This window comes from Pantherophis guttatus, chromosome 2, assembly GCF_059756535.1.
Source record: "Pantherophis guttatus breed Tessera chromosome 2, ASM5975653v1, whole genome shotgun sequence".
In the NCBI taxonomy this organism is placed as follows: Eukaryota; Metazoa; Chordata; class Lepidosauria; order Squamata; family Colubridae; genus Pantherophis; species Pantherophis guttatus.
In genome coordinates, this window is record NC_142064.1 from 208,315,537 (window position 1) to 208,334,670 (window position 19,134).

The following is a 19,134-nucleotide window of genomic DNA, read 5'->3' on the forward strand; positions in this document are numbered from 1 at the left end:
TCCGGGCTTGGCTGCTTCTGCCCGGGTGGGTCTGTTCCGTCTGCCTGGTGGTAACGGCGCCCCAAGACCCGCTCCGCTCGCGTTTTGCAATCCGGATCTTCTGCATGCCAGAGGCGCCGGCGGGAGAAACGAAGAGGGGGAATCTCAGCAATCATTGGCGAGGCTACAGCACGTGCTGGCGGGGGGGCCGGCTCGAGCGCTGCGCCGGCCTCCATTGGTCCGGGCCCGCGCGCCGCCCGCGCGCCCCCATACGAAGCGCGTCCTCTCGGAGGGCTGGGTGCTGGGCTCGCGCTCCAAGCTGAGCGCATGCTCAGTGCGGACGGGGCAGGCGGAGATGGTGGTGCTAGGCTGATGGCGGCGCAGACAGCACTGCGCTGAAGACGCTCGGGGAGCCTTGTCTCCATCCGGACCGCTGCTGCCTGGCCATGGGCAATGAGGCCAGTTTAGAGGGCGGGGGAGCCGAGGGGCAGCTGCCCCCCGGCCTGGCCGCGGGTCCCTCCACCTCGCCTGGATCCGCCAAGCCACCTTCAGCACCAAGCAGTGGAGGACAGCTCCCACCGGGCAGAGCGCCTGCCGCTGCACCGGGCCCCGCGCAGCCTCACGGACCCTCCGCCAGGTGGGAGCCACAGACTAGCCGGGCTGGGCGAAGTATCGCAGGAGAAGTGGCGCGGGGGCAACTTCGGTTGGCTGAGCCCAGGAGGATGGAGGCTGTGGACTAGTTTGGGCTGGAAGGAGCGGGGATTAAGGGCGAAGTGCAGCTGGGAGCCCATGCTGCGGAGCGTGTCGCCTGCTGAGTGTAAACTGGAGCCGGGAGCAAGAAAGCTGTGGATAGTAGAAGGGAAGGCGCGATCCGTGGAGCCCATGAGAAAGGAGGGGAGGAATTTGGGGTGCACTAGGGTGATTTATAACTGCGCTGCAGGAGAAGGCTGGGGATAGTGGGGTGTCTTGTTGAGACCAGTGCATATGGGAGGAAAAGAAAGGTGGTTTGGCCTGAGTTTGCCATGTGCTCCTAATGTTACGGAAATACATGTTTTTGAGGTTTGGGGAGATGCAACTCCTTAGAGCAGATCGGATACCCCCCTTTTTTTCAGAATCAAACGTCTTATTTTGAGAATGTTGCTAATAGGTTCAGTTTATGCTGTGCCTTTGATGTTGTATCAAGCAGAGCTCTGATAAGATCTAACAGCGAGGCTAGGAAATATTGAGTGGGGGGGGGCATTCAAGCTTAAATTTAAAAAATTTCAAAGATAGGGAATGGAGAAATCTGCCCATGTGTGTAAATTTGAGCTAGTGTGTAGGAAGATGAATATGGCAAGAAGATGGAGGTGAAGAGAGAAGCATGTGCATATCAACTGGATGAGGACCTGCTTTCACAAAGGGTGCCGTAGTGCAGGCTAGTATCAGAGAGAGGGGAGCCAAGAAACATGAATGGGATGCTGATTACCCAGCAAAAGATGGAATGAGTGGTATGCAAAAAAGAAAGGCATGGACATGGTTTGTGGCTAAGGAGCCACAAGTAGTTTCCCCAAAGCTGCTGATTGTCAGGAATATGTCCGGCTTGAGTTATGAAAAAAAACAAACCCAAATATTTCTACATGCTTCCATTTCATATACATTTGTCGTATTGATGTGATGTTTGCCTACAAAGACACAATCGTTCACGCTTAAGCACAAAGTGTACCTATTCTAATTGTATCCAGTTAGAATATAAATTAAAATAGTTATGTAATTGATGCCTTACACACCATGTTTACTACAATATAAATGCTTGTTATTGTTTCCCTAATAAAAACAAACGTTTTGTACATTTAAAGCATTATTAATGCTCATAAAGTAATAGATCTTTGGTTCTGGAAAGCACTGCAGATGGGAAAACATTAGTAGCAGTTTAAAAATAGTTTAAAACATCAGGAGAGTAATACTTTTCCAGCATTCAAAGTGTATACTAAAATATCAAGAATATCCATATAGAGTTTTTTTAATGTTGAAAAAGTGGCCAGAAATACATTAAATACATCTTTTAAAAGTAATGTCCAAATGTTTATTGATTAGTTCATTACTTCATGGGAAATATAATGATGAATTCTGGAAGATAGCTTGCTATATTGTAAGATTTTGTTTGGATCCAAATTGGAGACTTATTTATTTTTCAGTGATTAAAACATTCTGTTCTGGTTGAGCTGAGTTTTTCATAGCATCTGATTTTCTCACAGAAATTTGTAAGAAGGAACATTTAGTGCAGTTTGATAGTCTGTGAGAATACCTCTCTTTTTCTCAAGCAAGCATTATCCATTTTACACTTCAGATATGTGGTCTGATGATGCATTTAATTGTTAAATTCACTTGTGAAACCATAGTTTTTAGCAGAATTGCCTTCTGTATAATGTTAAATTGTGACAGTGATTTCATTCCGCAGGGTCCAAGTTTGCACATTACTCCCCAGCTGAGCCTAGAGAAATGTAGGCCAAGCATCAGTGATCATGCAAAGGAAGTTCATGCAGACATGAAAATAGATGGATGTTGAAAGGTTCAGGCAAATTTACATAAAGGCATGGTGGAGGTGTATAAGCGAGCCTGAGTAATATTGCACATGTATAGATAACATTGAAAGAAGAGATCTCATGTGGGGACCTGCAGCAGGATGATCTGGTTCCTCTGAGCTGGGTCTATTTGCCTTTGGAAGGTTTCTTTAATTCTGCAGTCTGGATTCATGTATGCACCATAAAGTGGTACTGAGTGTCTTATTTTGAGGCATCTGCGCATTGAAGCTTTTCTGTGACACTTCTGCCATGGTGGTTGAAGAGAGAGCTGGGAAGCCATCCAAACACTAATACATCAGTGCAGAAGTACTATATTGTTTTCTCCAAGACCCAGACAATCAGCAGAACCCTGTTCTTTCAAAATAGGCATTCTGTCATGTCCTGACCTGATTAATGAATGTTTATTTGGTTGGCCATTTATTCTTCTGCTTAGGGAAAGTGCTGGAAAAGTCATGAATATCGGCAATTGTGTCTGTGTGCGTCTGTGTGTATGCACATATAGATAGGTAGTAGCCATGTTATTGTTGCAGTAAAATAATAAAAAAGACTTGTAGAACATCCATATGGGATTAGGTTGCAAATGTTAATTAAAGGTATTGTCTCAAGCATTAGAATTCACCTGATTTCCTATTAAGAAAACTTGTTTTGCATATTGAAAGACATATTTATAAAGTGAATTTGCTGCAGTGTAATACTATTGCTATGAGTATGTTTCAAAAGCTAAATGTATGCCATGATAAATCTAATATAGACCAATATTACTGCAAGAAGTAGCAATAAGAAGCAACAGCTAAAGAGAACAGTAAAACACATGTTTACATGCAGAATATTTCAGGTTTAATTCCTGTTTTTTTCTAGGAAAGGTTGAAAATATTTTTGCCTGAACTTTCATTTCAAGTGTATCTAGCGAGTTCCATACCAATGTTCTAAGCTGATATAAGGCAGTTTCTTACTTTATAATGGTGAATAGAAAAGATACTATTATTGTTTGTTTAGGCTGATGTTATAATCTTTGTTGTTTTAATCTTTTCTTATGGTGGTAGACTTATGTCAGGGGAGTCATATGCAGTTGAAATGGCATACAAAGCTAAATAAAAAAATTATTACCTGTGACTAATTCTTTCAAACTTTTGTATTAATTATAAAGTTGGACTGCTACTGTAGACCTACACAGAGAACCCCGAGGGGTATTCAAAATGAATTTGCAAAAAACCGTGTCGTTAATTTTTTAGATAGACAGCTTGTAGCCTCCAGTTATATTAGTTCCATTCCTCCAAACATGATTGCAGTATAACAATGTAAATTATTCTTTTCTTGTTATTTTTTGCATTGTTATAGTCTACTTCTTACAAAGATATTAACCTTGGGTAAAATCTTAAATCTGAAACACTAGTTACTTTCTTTTTATAAGATACATAAATGTCTTTTTCTAACTTGTTGCCAGTGAAAATTCCCTAGGCTATTGATAGAATCACTTGTTTTGTGAAATGGGCAGTTATATAAACTGCACAAATAAAGAAATCATGTTCTGATCATGTTGATTTAAAACCAGATGACCAAAGGAAGAGATGATTTGGGACTTTATAGAAGGTTTATGATTATGGGAAAATAAATTAATTTGCTATAAGAATCAATGAATTTAAAGCAAGAGTTCAAGTCCAGAGGTCTTAAAGGGGCAGCTGCTCACCCAGGCAACATACTGAAATTTAATCTACATGAGGTGGAAACACTACCAATGAATGGTTTTGGTGTTCTGCTGAGTGCTGTTCAACTTGTTCTGAAGGCAGGTCATGGAGCATCTTCTTCTAGCTCATGCTAATAGGCCAACAGTGACTCTACCTTGATAGAGAAGGTTAGGTTTTAATGGACTATGCTGTAGCAATCTCCCATTTAGGTTGCAGGCTGCAACGCCTTGTACATTAAATGGTTTTTAATAACATTCTAAACAATTCAGTTAATGTAAAGTAAAGCTTTATATAAAGTAAAGTAGGAATTAAGAATCAAGTTGTTGCTGCTAGTATGTAATTTATCATTTTCCCTAGTTTTCATATCAAGGCCTGGTTCAAAGGGTTGGTTTTAAATCCTGTAAAATCCTGCAGGGCTTGAGAAGTATTATGAGAAGGATCAGCTTATTTCATGCATAACTTAAAATTATATGCTGAATTTCTGTTTCCAAATGTCTCTTCTTAGTATGAAAAGAGGCTGGGTAGCAGTGAAAAAGTACCTTTTTAGGCCGAATCATTGCTATGTAACACCTTTCTCTCCCCAGAGAAAACGTGTTAGTTCCTATCTTGATATAATGAAACAAATACATTACATTTCCTTCAGACTTTTGTGTTACGGGTTTTATATGAAGCATTATGAATCTATTCCTCTATACCAGCGATGGCTAACCTTTTTGCCATCGCGTGCCAGGAATGGGGGGGAGACTCTCTAGGAGTCTCTGGAGGCTCGGGAAAGCAAAAAACATCACTTCCTGTCCCACTGGGAGTTGGGAAATGGGCCATTTCAGGCCTCCGGAGGGCCTCTGAGGGAGTGGGAAAGGCTGTTTTCGCCCTCCCCAGATGCACAGAGAGGATCTGGAGCCAGGTGAGAAAGAAAAACGGGCCTTCCCCACCCACCCCCAGGCCCTCCTGAGGCAGGAAACAGCCTGTTTCCCTACTTCTGGTGGGCCCAGAAGGCCCAAAAATCAGCTGGCTGGCACACATATGCACGCCAGAGCTGAGCTGGCGTGCCCACTGATATCGCTACATGTGCCACCTGTGGCACGCGTGCCATAGGTTCGCCATCAGGGCTCTATACTCATGTTTAGATGGATTCACTGATATAGGATATTTTTAAATATTATTCATGGTATCTTTAGTTTTATTTTATGGTTAGATTAAGATTGTGATTGCTTTCGTGATCAATATTTTGATTTCTAGGAGAGAATCTTAGCATTAGTTGAAGTGGTGTCAACCTCATAGTTAGACATCCCACCTTGGAAGTGGATATGGATCAGGGGAACCTTTGCTCCCAACCTTTCACTGTGGCTTTTCCAACAATGAAAATCTCCAACATGGGAAAGAGGTGTGGAGAGAACTGACCAGAGGTTGAATCCAAATTGCTGCTGCTGCTACTGAATCTAATGGTCTTGCTGCCCTTCCAGCCTGTTTGTATAGCATGGGCACAGCACTGATACAGGTAGTCCTCAGGTTATGACCGTAATGGAGCCTGCCAATTAGGGTTGTAAGCCACAATGTCATAAAGGGAGTTATGATGTGCCCAACCCAATTTTATGACTTTTTGTGGGTAGTCATTAAGTGAATACTATGGTCATTAAGCGAGCCCATTATTCGCTATGGGTTCACTTTGGGCAAAAATCAAAAGTAAATGTGAGGTTTCAGGAAAAATGTCATAAACTGTGGTCATGAGACCATGTGACTCTGCAAATGGCTGTAAATGCAGGCTGACTGTCAAATGCCCAAAATACAGTCATTTGACCACAGGGGTAGTCAGAACTTCGGAACCAGGTTGTATGTACCTTTTAAGAGTGGAGTCTGTCAGAACTTTGAATGGTTACTAAGCAATTGGTCCCAAATCAAGGACTAACTGTAATTTCAGACATCCTTGGAAAAGATTTCATAAGCTTACAGATGCTACATCAATAAAATAAATATTTAGCAATATTTATTTTATCATATTTATGATATGAGTTGAATCAACTTTTGTCTCTTATAATAAGAAATCTCACGCTAAGATAATAGAATCCTGAGTATTGTGAGCTTCTTGGAAAATATAGAAATATATTTCTATATTCTATTCTATAGAATAGAAATTCAAGAGCCTTGGTGGCGCAGCTGACTAAAGTGCTGTTAAGTAGCATTTAGCTGCCAGCTGCCTGCAATTACTGCAAGTTCAAATCTCACCAGGTTCAAGGTTGACTCAGCCTTCCATCCTTCCGAGGTAGGTAAAATGAGGACCCAGATTGTGGGGGCAATAAGCTGACTTTGTATAAAAAGAGCACGGCTTAGGGGCCCCCGAAAGCCCTACTAAGCAGGTATATACAAAAGTATGAAGGCTATTGCTTAATGCATTGTAAGCTGCCCTGAGTCTCCAGAGAAGGGCGGCATATAAATCGAACAAATAAATAAATAAATAAATAAATAAATAAATAAATAAATAAGATTGGGATCCGTTCCAGTCGGGCTTCAGACAGAACGGAAACGGCATTAGTTGCATTGGTTGATGATCTCTGGAGGGCTTGGGACAGGGGTTGTTCCTCTGTCCTGGTCCTATTAGACCTCTCAGCAGCTTTTGATACCACCGACCATGGTATCATGCTGCGCTGGTTGGAGGGGTTAGGGATGGGGGCACCGTATTGCGGTGGTTCTCCTCCTTCCTCTCTGACCGGTCGCAGTTTGTGTTGACAGGGGGTCAGAGGTCGACCGCGAGGTGCCTTATATGTGGGGTGCCACAGGGGTCGGTCCTCTCATCCCTTTTGTTCAACATTTATGTGAAGCCGCTGTGGTTTCGGGCTGCAGTACCATCAGTACGCTGATGACACTCAGCTGTACATCTCCACCCTGGACCATCCCAATGATGCCCTTGACGTGATGTCCCGGTGTCTGGAGGCTGTGCAGATCTGGATGGGGAGAAACAGGCTCAAGCTCAACCCATCCAAGACCAAGTGGCTGTGGTTTCCGGCATCCCGATATAGTCAGTTGGTGCCATCTCTGACTATTTGGGGTGAGTCGTTGGCCCCCGTGGAGAGGGCTCGCAACTTGGGTGTCCTCCTGGATGCACGGCTGTCCTTAGAAGAACCTGTGACGGCCGTGGCCAGGGGGGCTTTCTATCAGGTCCGCCTGATTCGCCAGTTGCATCCCTTTCTGGATCGGGACTCATGCCCTCGTCACTTCCCGCCTGGACTACTGTAATGCTCTCTACATGGGGCTCCCCTTGAAGAGCACCCGGAGGCTCCAACTGGTCCAGAATGTGGCCACACGGGTGATTATGGGAGCGTCATGGCGCTCCCATGTAACACCTCTCCTGCGCGAGCTGCACTGGCTTCCGGTGGTCTTTCGGGTGCAATTCAAGGTGTTGGTTACCACCTTCAGAGCGCTCCATGGATTAGGACCTGGATATCTACGAGACCGCCTTCTGCCACCGAGAGCCTCCCACCGGCCAGTACGCTCCCACAGAGAGGGGCTCCTCGGGGTGCCATCGGTCAAACAATGTCGACTGGCGGCCCCCAGGGGGAGAGCTTTCTCTGTGGGAGCACCTGCCCTCTGGAACAAGCTCCCCCTGGAGATACGGACGATCCCGGACTTACAAACTTTCCACCGGGCCCTAAAGACTTTCTTATTTCACCAAGCCGGGCTGGCCTGATTTTTAAATTTTTAAATTGTTTAATTTTAACCTGAATTTTAATGGGGTATTTAAACTGTTGGGCCAAATTATTTAATTTATTTTAAATTGCTTTTAAATTTTGTATTTTGTGTTTTTACCTTTGGCTGTTCATCGCCCTGAGTCCTTCGGGAGAAGGGTGGTATATAAATTTAAATATAAAATAAAATAAATAAATAAATAAATGTGATAGTTTCAAATCATATACATAGAATCAATAATATACAAGTCTGTGATTATGGTAGTTAATATAACTATATGCATTTTATGATATTTCTCAGTTAAAACAGATATGTAGGTTGATCTATTTATATGTAAACTGATGAAAATAATCAAGCTGCAAATACATTTATAAATCATAATATAGGATCTGAACAGGAAAGTGATTACAGAGATAATAAATGGTCACTGGCATGGGACGTTTTGTATTTTCTCTAAAAATTTAGTGTATTGTTGATATAGACAAAATGTGTGTTATGAAAAACACTGGGGAGATACATCTATAAAGCAATGTATTTGCAAGTAATCAGTCAAAAACATTCATGTTTCCTAACAAGATCTTAAGGTTTGGGGAAACCTGTACCTTGATCTATTTGTGGTAGCGATACTAACAGGGTATTAATAAGTCTGCTAAGAGCATCTTGCTAATCCTTACAGCTAAATCAAAACTTCCACAGCTCATGCAAGTACCTGGATCTGGCTGTTGTAAAGTTTGACTATATGAACGGTTTTCACTGTTCTTCTCACAGACCCTAACTTCATAAACTCGTTCTCTGCTTTTCCATAAAGTAATCTCCTCATAATTTCCAACATTCTACCACCATGTAAGAAGAGATCATGATTTTATTTTACCTCTGTTAGAAAACCTGTTTTATAAATATAACTACTCATCTCATGCGAGAAAGGAATGAAAGAAATTCTGTGAATCAATTAGCTTGAAAAGACTTTGCAGCAACCAGTGGTGGTTAAGTCTTGGTCTAGGATTAGAGAGACCCTCAGCAATTGAAATTAGAATGGAATGGAATGGAATGGAATGGATTAAAATAACAGAGCTGGAAGGGACCTTAGAGGTTTTCTAGTCCAATCCCCTGCTTAGGAAACCCTACACCATTTCAAACAAATGGTTATCTAATTTCTTCTTAAAACCTTCCAGTGTTGGAGCATTTACAACTTCTGGAGGTAAATTGTTCCACTGATTAATTGTTCTAACTGTCAGGAAGTTTCTCCTTAGTTCTAAGTTGCTTCTCTCCTTGATTAGTTTCCACCCATTGCTTCTTGTTCTACCCTCAGGTGCTTTGGAGAATAGTTTGACTCCCTCTTCTTTGTGGCAACTCTTGAGATATTGGAACACTGCTATCATGTCTCCCCTAGTCCTTCTTTTCATTAAACTAGACATACCCAGTTCCTGCAACCATTCTTCATATATTTTATCCTCAAGTCCCCTAATCATCTTTGTTGCTCTTCTCTGCACTCTTAGTCTCAACATCTTTTTTACATCGTGGTGACCAAAATTGGATGCAGTATTCCAAGTGTGGCCTTACTAAGGCATTATAAAGAGGTATTAATACTTCACATGATCTTGATTCTATTCCTCTGTTTATGCAGCCTAGAACTGTGTTGGCTTTTTTGGCAGCTGGCTGGCTCATATTTAAGTGATTGTCCACTAGGACTCCAAGATCCCTCTCACAGTCACCATTATTGAGCAAGGTACCACGTATACTGTACCTGTGCATTTTGTTTTTCTTGCCTAAATGTAGAACCTTACTTTTTTCTCCATTAAATTTCATTTTGTTAGATAGCGCCCAATGTTCAAGTCTGTCAAGATCCTTCTGTATCTTAAGCCTATCTTCTGGGGTGTTGGCTATTCCTGCTAGCTTGGTGTCATCCGCAAATTTGATGAGTTCTCCATCTATCCCCTCGTCCAAATCATTGATGAATATGTTGAAGAGTACTGGGCCTAAAACAGAGCCCCGGGGTACCCCACTGCATACCTCCCTCCATGTAGATGCAGTTCCATTGAGGACTACATGTTGAGTGTGGTTGGTCAGCCAGTTACAAATCCATCTGGTGATGATGCTGTCTAACCCACATTTTTCTATTATATCAAGTAGTAGGTTATGGTCTACTTTGTCAAATGCCTTTCTGAAGTCCAAGTAAATTATATCGACAGCATTCCTCTGGTCCACTAGTTTTGTCACTTTGTCAAACAATGCAATAAGATTAATCTGGCATGATCTGTTTTTGACAAACCCCTGTTGGCTTTTGGTTATTACTTTGTTTGCTTCTAGGTGTTCGCTAATTTGTTGCTTGATTATCTTTTCCAGAATCTTCCCTGGTATTGAGGTCAGACTAATAGGTCTGTAGTTTCCTGGATCTATTTTTTTCCTTTTTTGAAGATGGGAACTACATCAGCTCTTTTCCAGTCCTCTGGCAGTTCCCCGGTGCTCTAAAATCTTTGAAAGATATAGTTCAGTGGTTCTGAGATCTTGTCTGCAGTGATGGGTTGCTACCGGTTCACCCCAGTTTGGTCGAACCGGTAGCGGCAGCAGCAGGAGGTTCCACCCACCCACCCAGACGTCACCAAAAACGCTCTGCACATGCAGACAGCAAACCGGTAGCCCCGGGATTTGAAACCCACTACTGATCGTCTGCCAGTTCCTTCAGAACCTTGGGGTGTAATCCATCCAATCCTGGCGATTTGAACTTGTCTAGGTTAGACAGGTGCTCACTTACCATTTTCTTCCCTATTTTAACTTGTGTTCCTAATCTGGTTTTTTTTTTGTTTTTTGTTTTTTTGTTTTGTGGTGCTGTTTTTGATAGGTTGGACTGTTTTTTCCTTTGTGTAAAGACAAATGCAAAAAATGAGTTAAGTAGTTCTGCTTTCTCCCTGTTGCTTATCACCTTCTTGCCACTTTCTCCCAGCAATGGACCAATAGTTTCCTGGATTTTTTGCTTGTTTTTAACATATTGGAAGAAGCTTTTTTTGTTATTTTTTATTTTTGTCGCAAGCCTTTATTCGTTGTGAGCCTTAGCTTTCCTCACTTCATCTTTGCAGGCTCGGGCTATTTGCTGATAATTTGCCTTAGTTATGTGCCCCTCTTTCCACTTTTTATACTTCTCCTTTTTGTCATTCAGTTTGTCAAATGTACTGGGGATCTTTGGATTAATTACACTCTCTCAGTCCATGTTCTGTCCCAGGGCTGCTGTTGCATGGAAAAACTGAAAGAGGAAACACTACGTATGTCTCCTCGACGCCCTGGAGGAGAAGCCGAATATAATTCTAACAATTAAATGGTAAATAAATTGTAGTCTGATTTCTTCACATATATGACAATTTTAGAGCCATCTTCTCTTGCACATATCAATGTTTTTTGTCTGTACTGAAGCCTAGGGTCAATTAAGTTAATAGAGCAAAGGTTTTATAACTTCATATCACTCCATTAGTGTTTATTACCAAAAGATATCCATTTAAATCCAATCAATGAAATCATCCCTAGTGATCTTCCAAATGCTTGATTCCTATAGAATTGACATATTAAATTACATATTTCCTTTTTCCCCTGTAACTGCCCACCTTTTACATCGATAAAGGGAGTATTACTAGCCTGTAATTATTCTCTTTTACTTAGTTGGTCCTCTGGCTCTCAGTCCTTATCGGTTCCTAGGAGGAAGAAAACAATTACTTGTTGCTGGCTGACTGTAGCTGGTCTGCATCTTTGGAAGGTTTGGGAGACTGTAAGGCTGTGCTATTCCTTTCACATCATAGTGACTTCCGAGGCTCATTGCTCACTCCACTAACTATTTTGGTCTCACTTCCCCCGTGTATAACAGTCTGCTGATAGTTTCCAGCGCACTCCCCTTTCTCTCTTCCACCAACATCCACATCTGTTCATTTTTTTCTTTTTTTATCTCACTGCTGTACAGGTGTGGTTCCTTGTTCTCTTAAAGTCTCAGGGAAATAATCCATAAGGAAGGAATGCAATTCATAAGGGAAAAAATTCAAGTCAGCAACCTTGAGTTTTTCTTTCCACATTTCCTCACTGTGGAGTAGCTTGTCACTTGAAATAAGGTTAGCACTATCCTATTGTCATCCTGAAGAAACATTAAACAGCATCTCTTCATTTATCTGGAGGATAGTGTTAAGGGTTGAGAGACTGTTTATGTTACTTTGACTATTTTTAATTTTATTTTCCTTTCTTCATTGAAAGCTGTGAAAATGTAGAATGCATTGGGCGATATACAAATGTAATAAATAAATATCCATTGTAAAGACATCCATAGTGCACTTCCACTGCCATTTTACAAAAATGCTTTGCTTTTAATGTTGTTTACTATCTTAATATCTAGTGAATATATAGTTGGGAGCATGGATGAAGATCCTGCCAAAATCCATATTGTGAAATGGAGCAGGATAATTCTGAACAGATTTTCATTTCTTGGCAAGATGCAAAACAGTCTAATTCTAATCTTTTTTCATTTTGGTCTTCTATGAAACTTTAACTTCTGGATTTCTGGTATAGTATGATAGTTAGCATTACAGTACTATTTCAAACAGAACTGAGGTCTCACTTTTGTCATTTGTATTAAATGATATGGTGGAAAGTGGGAAAAAGAGAAGGAATATTACATTCAGTAAGTAATAAACTGTCCTGCAGTCAGAGTGACCCTATGAATCCATGATGGCTCATAGCATCTTAGGATATATTGATTATTTTGATAATTTTATAGACTTCATTGTTGCACAGACTCTTCTGATTGTGTCTGGAATATTGCTTAGGAGTTGCATTAACCACTTAACCAAGCTTAGTCATCAATAAAGGCGGAAAAGACAAATTATTTCTTTGTGTTTCTGCTTCTGCCAGAACTAACGATTCTGCATCAGGAAGGGACATCTTCACAATTACTTTATATATTACTCCTTTTCTTTAATAGCCCCATTGGTCTGAAAATTGGCAAGAATGTACCTCTGCAAATTTTGTCATATTCTGTCCAGATACAACAAAGTTATGGGCACTTGAGTTCAGTTTTAAACCTCTTGCTCACTGATTTATATGATGTTTGGTCCAGAGTTTAGCTTTCAACTCCAAATGAAGAAATCAATTTGCACTGAAGTAACAATGTGTTTGTGGGCTTCAGTATATTCCCAGAGACCTTCCTTGTGTCCACCAGGCTTCCTGTCTCACCTGTGTTCTTAAAAGTTTATTTAATATAGCAAATTAAATAGGAAGTTGCATGTTACAAAACAATGCAAAACTAACCATCAACCTTTAGCATCATATTTATTTTTAAGCTTGGACCTACAAAAATCCCAGTAGAACGTTAAAGGGGATTGAGATGGGTGACTTTTTAAACTTCTTAGTAAATAGCCAGCATGCCTACTATGACAATCATGTTGTAGGCAAGACTCCTATAACAACAATTCGTGAGTGTGCTACCACATGCTCTCAAAATTCCAAATGTCTTTCTGGCTCAAAAAGATGCCTTGTTCATGGATCACCTCCAAAATGGGATGAACTGCCTTGGATAATTTCCAGAACTTCAGACTAGGCCCCCAAATTACATTAGGCAGGCAGTTTTTGAAGCCTTATATAGAAACACCCATGCTGACTAAATTCTCAAATCTTTCCTAGAAATCTATTTTAATTTGTTTTTCTGACTTGCTGGCTCTATTCTTTTTAACACCACTGTTGTATCTTAGAATGCAAATCTTCTGGACAAGGGCCATGCCACTGCTGTGTTTTGTGTGGTGACAACTGAGCAAATGTAAAATGGTAACAGCGATAGCATGCTTCAGCAGAAAGGAAGCTTTCTGAACAGCTGTTGCAAAATCTAAGTGATGGCAATAGAAGAAACAGTCAAGTCCAAGAGAAATAGCCCAGATGGCTGACTGAGATTAAAAACAGAGCTTCAATTAATCAATGATCAAGTCATTAATTGCACAGATTAGTCGATTAATGTTGTTAAGCCTCCATCTTATTCCAAGAAACATGCAGTACTTGCTTCTCACTTACCAGTTGTTTTGTTATTTCCATTTTTCCTCCAAAACTAGTGCCTGGTATTATTTTGTCTTTAGAAATGTATTGGCTCTTGTCATATTATTCCTTTCAACTATCAGCTTAAAACTTTGTTTTCCACATGTTTCTATTGCATCTAGTGCATCTAGGTAAGTTTGTTGTGGTGGTTTGTTAGTAGTTGGTATTCAATGCCTGCTGAAGAGAAGTAAATAGGCTACTGTTAGTGACCCAGTTTTGGTCAACATCTTTACAAACAGCTTCAGTGAAGGAAATTATCAAATTTGTAGGTAACTCCAATTTAGGCGAAGCAATCAATATTTTAGAAGATAAAAAGGAATTCAAGATGCTCTTGATGGGTTGAAGAACCGGACTAAACTGTTAAAATAAATTGCCAGAGGATGTGATATGAAATTGTGCATTTAAGTGGAAGAATCGATTACAGAATTTAAATAGAAAACCTGTGACTTGTTGAGTCATCCTTTCAGAGATATTTCCTTACCAGTCATAGAGCTTTTAATATACTTGAAAAGTTCTCAAAAATTCAGAATATATTCATAGATGTATCTGCCATGAAAGTAGTCCATCCTGAACTGTATACAGTAGTACCTTGGTACTCATTGTTAATTGGTTCTGGGAGGCGTGATGACTACCAAGAATGATGAGTACTGAACAGATTTTTCCCATAAGGAACAATGTAGTGAGTCACAAGGCAGCCAACGCTGACAAGATCTAGTTTATGCATTGAATACCAAACAAATGATGGACAACATTTTCATGTCAAAATGCATTGAATACCAGTCTAGTGCTGACTGCTCATTGTTGGTATCCTCCTCTGACTCCAAATTTGAACTCAAAATGATAGTTGACTGGACTGTGGCTAACTGCCCTTCAGCAGTTGATTGTGAGGCTGGTCTTCCTGGTCTCCAGAGGGTTAGGATGAAACCATGACTAGCATGCCAGTATTGAAGTGACCACAGATTTTCCTAATTTCAGTTCCACAGGAAGTCATGGGTCCTGGATTTTGGACACAATTTATGAGTTAGCCCATTTGGTTCAGAAAAAGTTGTCCTTTGATGTGCTATTTTGCCCAGTTAAATGTTACAGATATGAGAGTTTTAGTAATATAAATAGGTAGATATTATAGATGTAGTTTTTTTTCCAGATGCTTTACTATTTGCCAATGTTCTGTAGCATGTTACTATCCCATATTGGCTGGGATTATAAACCGCATGCATCTCGATGGCTCTGGTGGTATGTGGTCTCCATTTTCCAGGGACAAGTCACCATGTCCTCAATACTGTCAGAGATGAAATTTTGTTTAACTTTTCAGCCTTTTCTATGAGTGGTGTTTTTCATACTACAGTTTTCTGTCATAAAAAGTTGTTGGAAGTATTACAAGTGATAACTATTTGATTGAAATGGTTTGGCTTCAGTTATCTATTCATTTTTTATGTTGTTATGGACGTACAGGAAGGAACCATTCCAATATCTTACAAGAAACCCCATAGCTCTTTCAGGATGCTTCAGTTCAAAGATCCTTCTATAATTGGAGAAGTGTGGAAGTGAAGAATCTCCATAGGTGGAATGGAACATTAAAAACTCATCCTTAGGTGGTACAACCAGTCCCCAAACAGTATTCTATATTACTTTATATAGTAATAGGCTTGGGAGAGCATTGCAGGGTAGAAAGGAAATATATGCTTCCCTTTTCTTGAAACCTCCCCTTGAGAATGTGCCAGATTTAAATGTAAGAATTATTTAAAACTTTATTTTAACACTAATGCCATGATTAGAGTACAAAAATTTGCCACACTAGAAAACATTTGAATAATTGTATTTGCCTTCAGTTCACTAACAGTGGAGTGACATTACTAGACTCTGTTTCTGTTACTAGTAGAGAACTTAAATTGTCTGCGTAGGCATTGGCTTGCCTGCGCTCTCTTTTATTGACTATGCTAAAGCAGAGGCATGAACGGGATAATGGCTTTTCTCAATCGCTGAAGTGCTCTGAATGTAGCCAAGGTTTTCTCGTTTTCTGCTTGCATTGAAAACCTTGTCCTCCACATCCTTACATACAGGCATGCACATAAGCACATACATATGCTTTGTTTCTTAGGTTTAACAATATTGTTCCATCAGGCTCTTTTTTCAAATGTTTAAACAGCCTGTAACATAAATGCACATGTATGTTAGAAGTAAAAAATGATGTGATCAAGGTCATCTTTACCTTAGGGAACAATTTGTTAATGGGGCTGGAATTTTCTAGCTGTCTGTTTTTAAAATATTGCTATTGATTTTTTAATATATATATATTGATTGTTTTATTGCACTTGTCAGCTGTTCTGAGTCCTTTGGGAATGGAGAAGTTAAAAACTGAAAGAACCAGAACAAGGCTCTAAAACATAGCTTGTATATTAGTAATAATTATGGATCAGGTAGGGAATATCCCTGAGAATGAACCTTGTCCTGCTCATGTCCACCAAAATCTATACCTGTTCAGTAATTCCCAGGAATACAACTGCTATCCACTGGATTCCTATATTGCATTAAGATACAATATATTTTGTTAGGTTTGTTGGCACAATGTGTGAATCCAGTATTGCAAATTTGAAACCACTTTCGTTGATGTCCCAAAGGTGCTTTTTCAAGAGGCAACTGGACTTTCTGGTTTTTCTTTGAAGACATTTCACTTCTCACCCAAGAAGCTTCTTCAGCTCTGGCTGGATGGTGGGGGAATGGATGGATTTATACTCCTTGAAGACAGCTGGTCATTTGCATTCTTTTAGAGAGTCATTGAGGCCACCTGGAGGTGGAAGCCACTTGAGTAGTGCAAATGGATCTGGAGCCTTCTTGGAACTGCTGAAAGGGCTGTGTTGTAGACTGGAGATAGATTATGTTGAATCCCCACCCACCCCCTCTGTTGAGAGGGGGCCGTTCAATTTTGACATAGATGGCCTCTTGTTCTGATGTGTTTGTTCTCCTATGGGCAAGATTCAGAGTCCATCTGCATTTAAAAGACAAAGGCCACTCTTTTGAAGACAGCAAAGTCCACACTTTGGACAGAGAGGACCACTGGTTTAAAGAGGGGTCAAAGAGGCCATTTATATCAACATTGAACAGCCCTCTCTCAACAGATAAGGAGGGATTCGACATCATCTATCTCCAGTCTACAACCCAGCCCTTTCAACAGTTCCAAGAAGGCTCCACACCCATTTGCACTACTCAGGTGACCCTGAAGACACAGATAAATCTCCAGGGGGCCTCAATGACTCTCAAAAACAATGCAAATGACCAGCTGTCTGCAAAGAGTATAAATCCTTCCATTCCCCACCATCCATTCAGAGATGAAGAAGCTTCTTGGATGAAAAGTGAAAAGTCTTCAAAGAAAAAACAGAAAGTCCAGTTGCCTCTTGAAAAAGCACCTTTGGGACAACCATGACCTGAATGACTGAGAATCTCCATAGACACTGCAGTTGATGGCTCTTTATTGTATATGAATGTAATTGTTATGCCTTATCCAACTGCCTATGGCTCAGAAAACCTTAATCTAGCCACTGAAACATAACAGGTGCCACCTTTTTTGTTACCACATATAGGATAGTTCTGTTGAGAGCAGTTAAAGAATGATATTGTAGGATTTGGGGGGGTGGGGAGGGAGCAGATAGTATTTTTGTTCCAGTGAATACTGCACTCTTGCCTTGCTCTCTAGCTTGAACAGTTATTCGTGTTTTTTGTACAAATGCACATCTGGTATTTTTCTGTCCTTTCTCTACTTTTTTTCCCAGTCTTCTACCCTCTGTTTTCACAATCTGGTTGCTTTAATACTTATGGAAAGCTGCCAGAGGACACTGATAATTAATCTGTGAGGGTGTATAAAAATTCCTCAGAAAATAGACCCAAGGCTTCAAAGTAAGTTCTACTAAAACTATATTTAGAGGAGAAATGAAATGACAGCAGATCACCAAGAGTAGGGTGGCATTCACCTGGTAACTTACATGAAGAGCAACAAATGGTCCCAGTGATCACTTATACATATGGGGAGCCAATTGGAAGAAGGCTTCATTTTGTAGCTAATGAGGTGAGAGCATTTTCAAAATGCTTGGGCTTCTACATTTGGGACAACACACAATGTGCAATGGCACAACTTCACCTTCAGGAGACACGCAGTTTAGAATCAACTCTATCTCCATTTTATAGATAAGCTGGTAAGGGTCTGAAGGAGGAAGATGAAATGTGTCTCCCAGATTACAGTTTCCTGCCACATAATTGTGTAATTGACCATGAAAGTGTGATTATTTTGTCTCTAGTGACTGCAATACACATTTTATAGCTAATTGTGAAAAGGAAGGCTCAAATTCAAAACTGTAAATATTATTAGCTATATTATTTTTAGTGATTTATCTGTTTGTATACATCTATGTTCCTCTCCCCCAGGAGCTCAAGGTAGCTTGTTTAGGAGCCATTCATTTTATTTCTCCAGCAAATCTTTGAGATAGGTGGCGGGTGGTTCGGAGAACCGGTAGCAAAATCCCTGTGCCCCACCCCCATGCCCAGCTGAGCCGCGCGATCATCAGAGGCTGTTTTTTTTTTACTTTTAAATGCATTTTTTCTACAACCTCTTCGGCTGAAAAAAGGCTTTTAAAAGTAAAAAAAAAGCCTCTGGTGATCGCGCGGCTCAGCTGGGATCGTTAGAGGCTTCTAAAAGCTTTTTTTTCGGGCGAAGAGATTGTAGAAAAAAAAAGCCTTTAAAAGCCTCTGGCGATCCCAGCTGAGTTGCCTGATCGTCAGAGGCTTCTAAATGCATTTTTTTCTGCAACCTTTTAAGGTTGTAGAAAAAATGCTTTTAAAAGTAAAAAAAAAAAAAAAGTTGGCCACGCCCACCCAGTCACATTACCCCCACCACCAAGCCACGCCCACAGAACCGGTAGTAACAAATTTTAGATTTCACCCCCGTATTGGGCCAAGAATACGCTATCCAGGTCACCCAGTGAGTTTCCAAGGCTGATTTGAACCTTGGTCTCCCCAATCTTTAACCACTAAATCACACTACATGGCTCACAGTGTCTCTGTTAAGTGCTGGGCTCATGTTTTTTTCCCCTATTTGCAAATGTATTATCAAAATAGACATATCAGAAACCATATAATTCTGCAAGCAAATCAAAGAATAAAATAGTTGGTTCTAGTTATTGCTTTGC

The 19,134-nt window shown here is 40.6% G+C and overlaps 1 protein-coding gene across 1 annotated transcript in view; it reads left to right on the forward strand.

Moving 5' to 3' along the window:
• Nucleotides 1-295: 295 nt before the first annotated feature.
• BSN (bassoon presynaptic cytomatrix protein) overlaps nt 296-19,134 on the forward strand; it is a 222,519-nt gene continuing 203,680 nt past the window's right edge. The window contains exon 1 of the mRNA XM_034440718.3: nt 296-616. Within this exon, the coding sequence (XP_034296609.2) occupies nt 426-616 (191 nt within the window). The 5' untranslated portion in view covers nt 296-425. The remainder of the gene's footprint in view (nt 617-19,134) is intronic.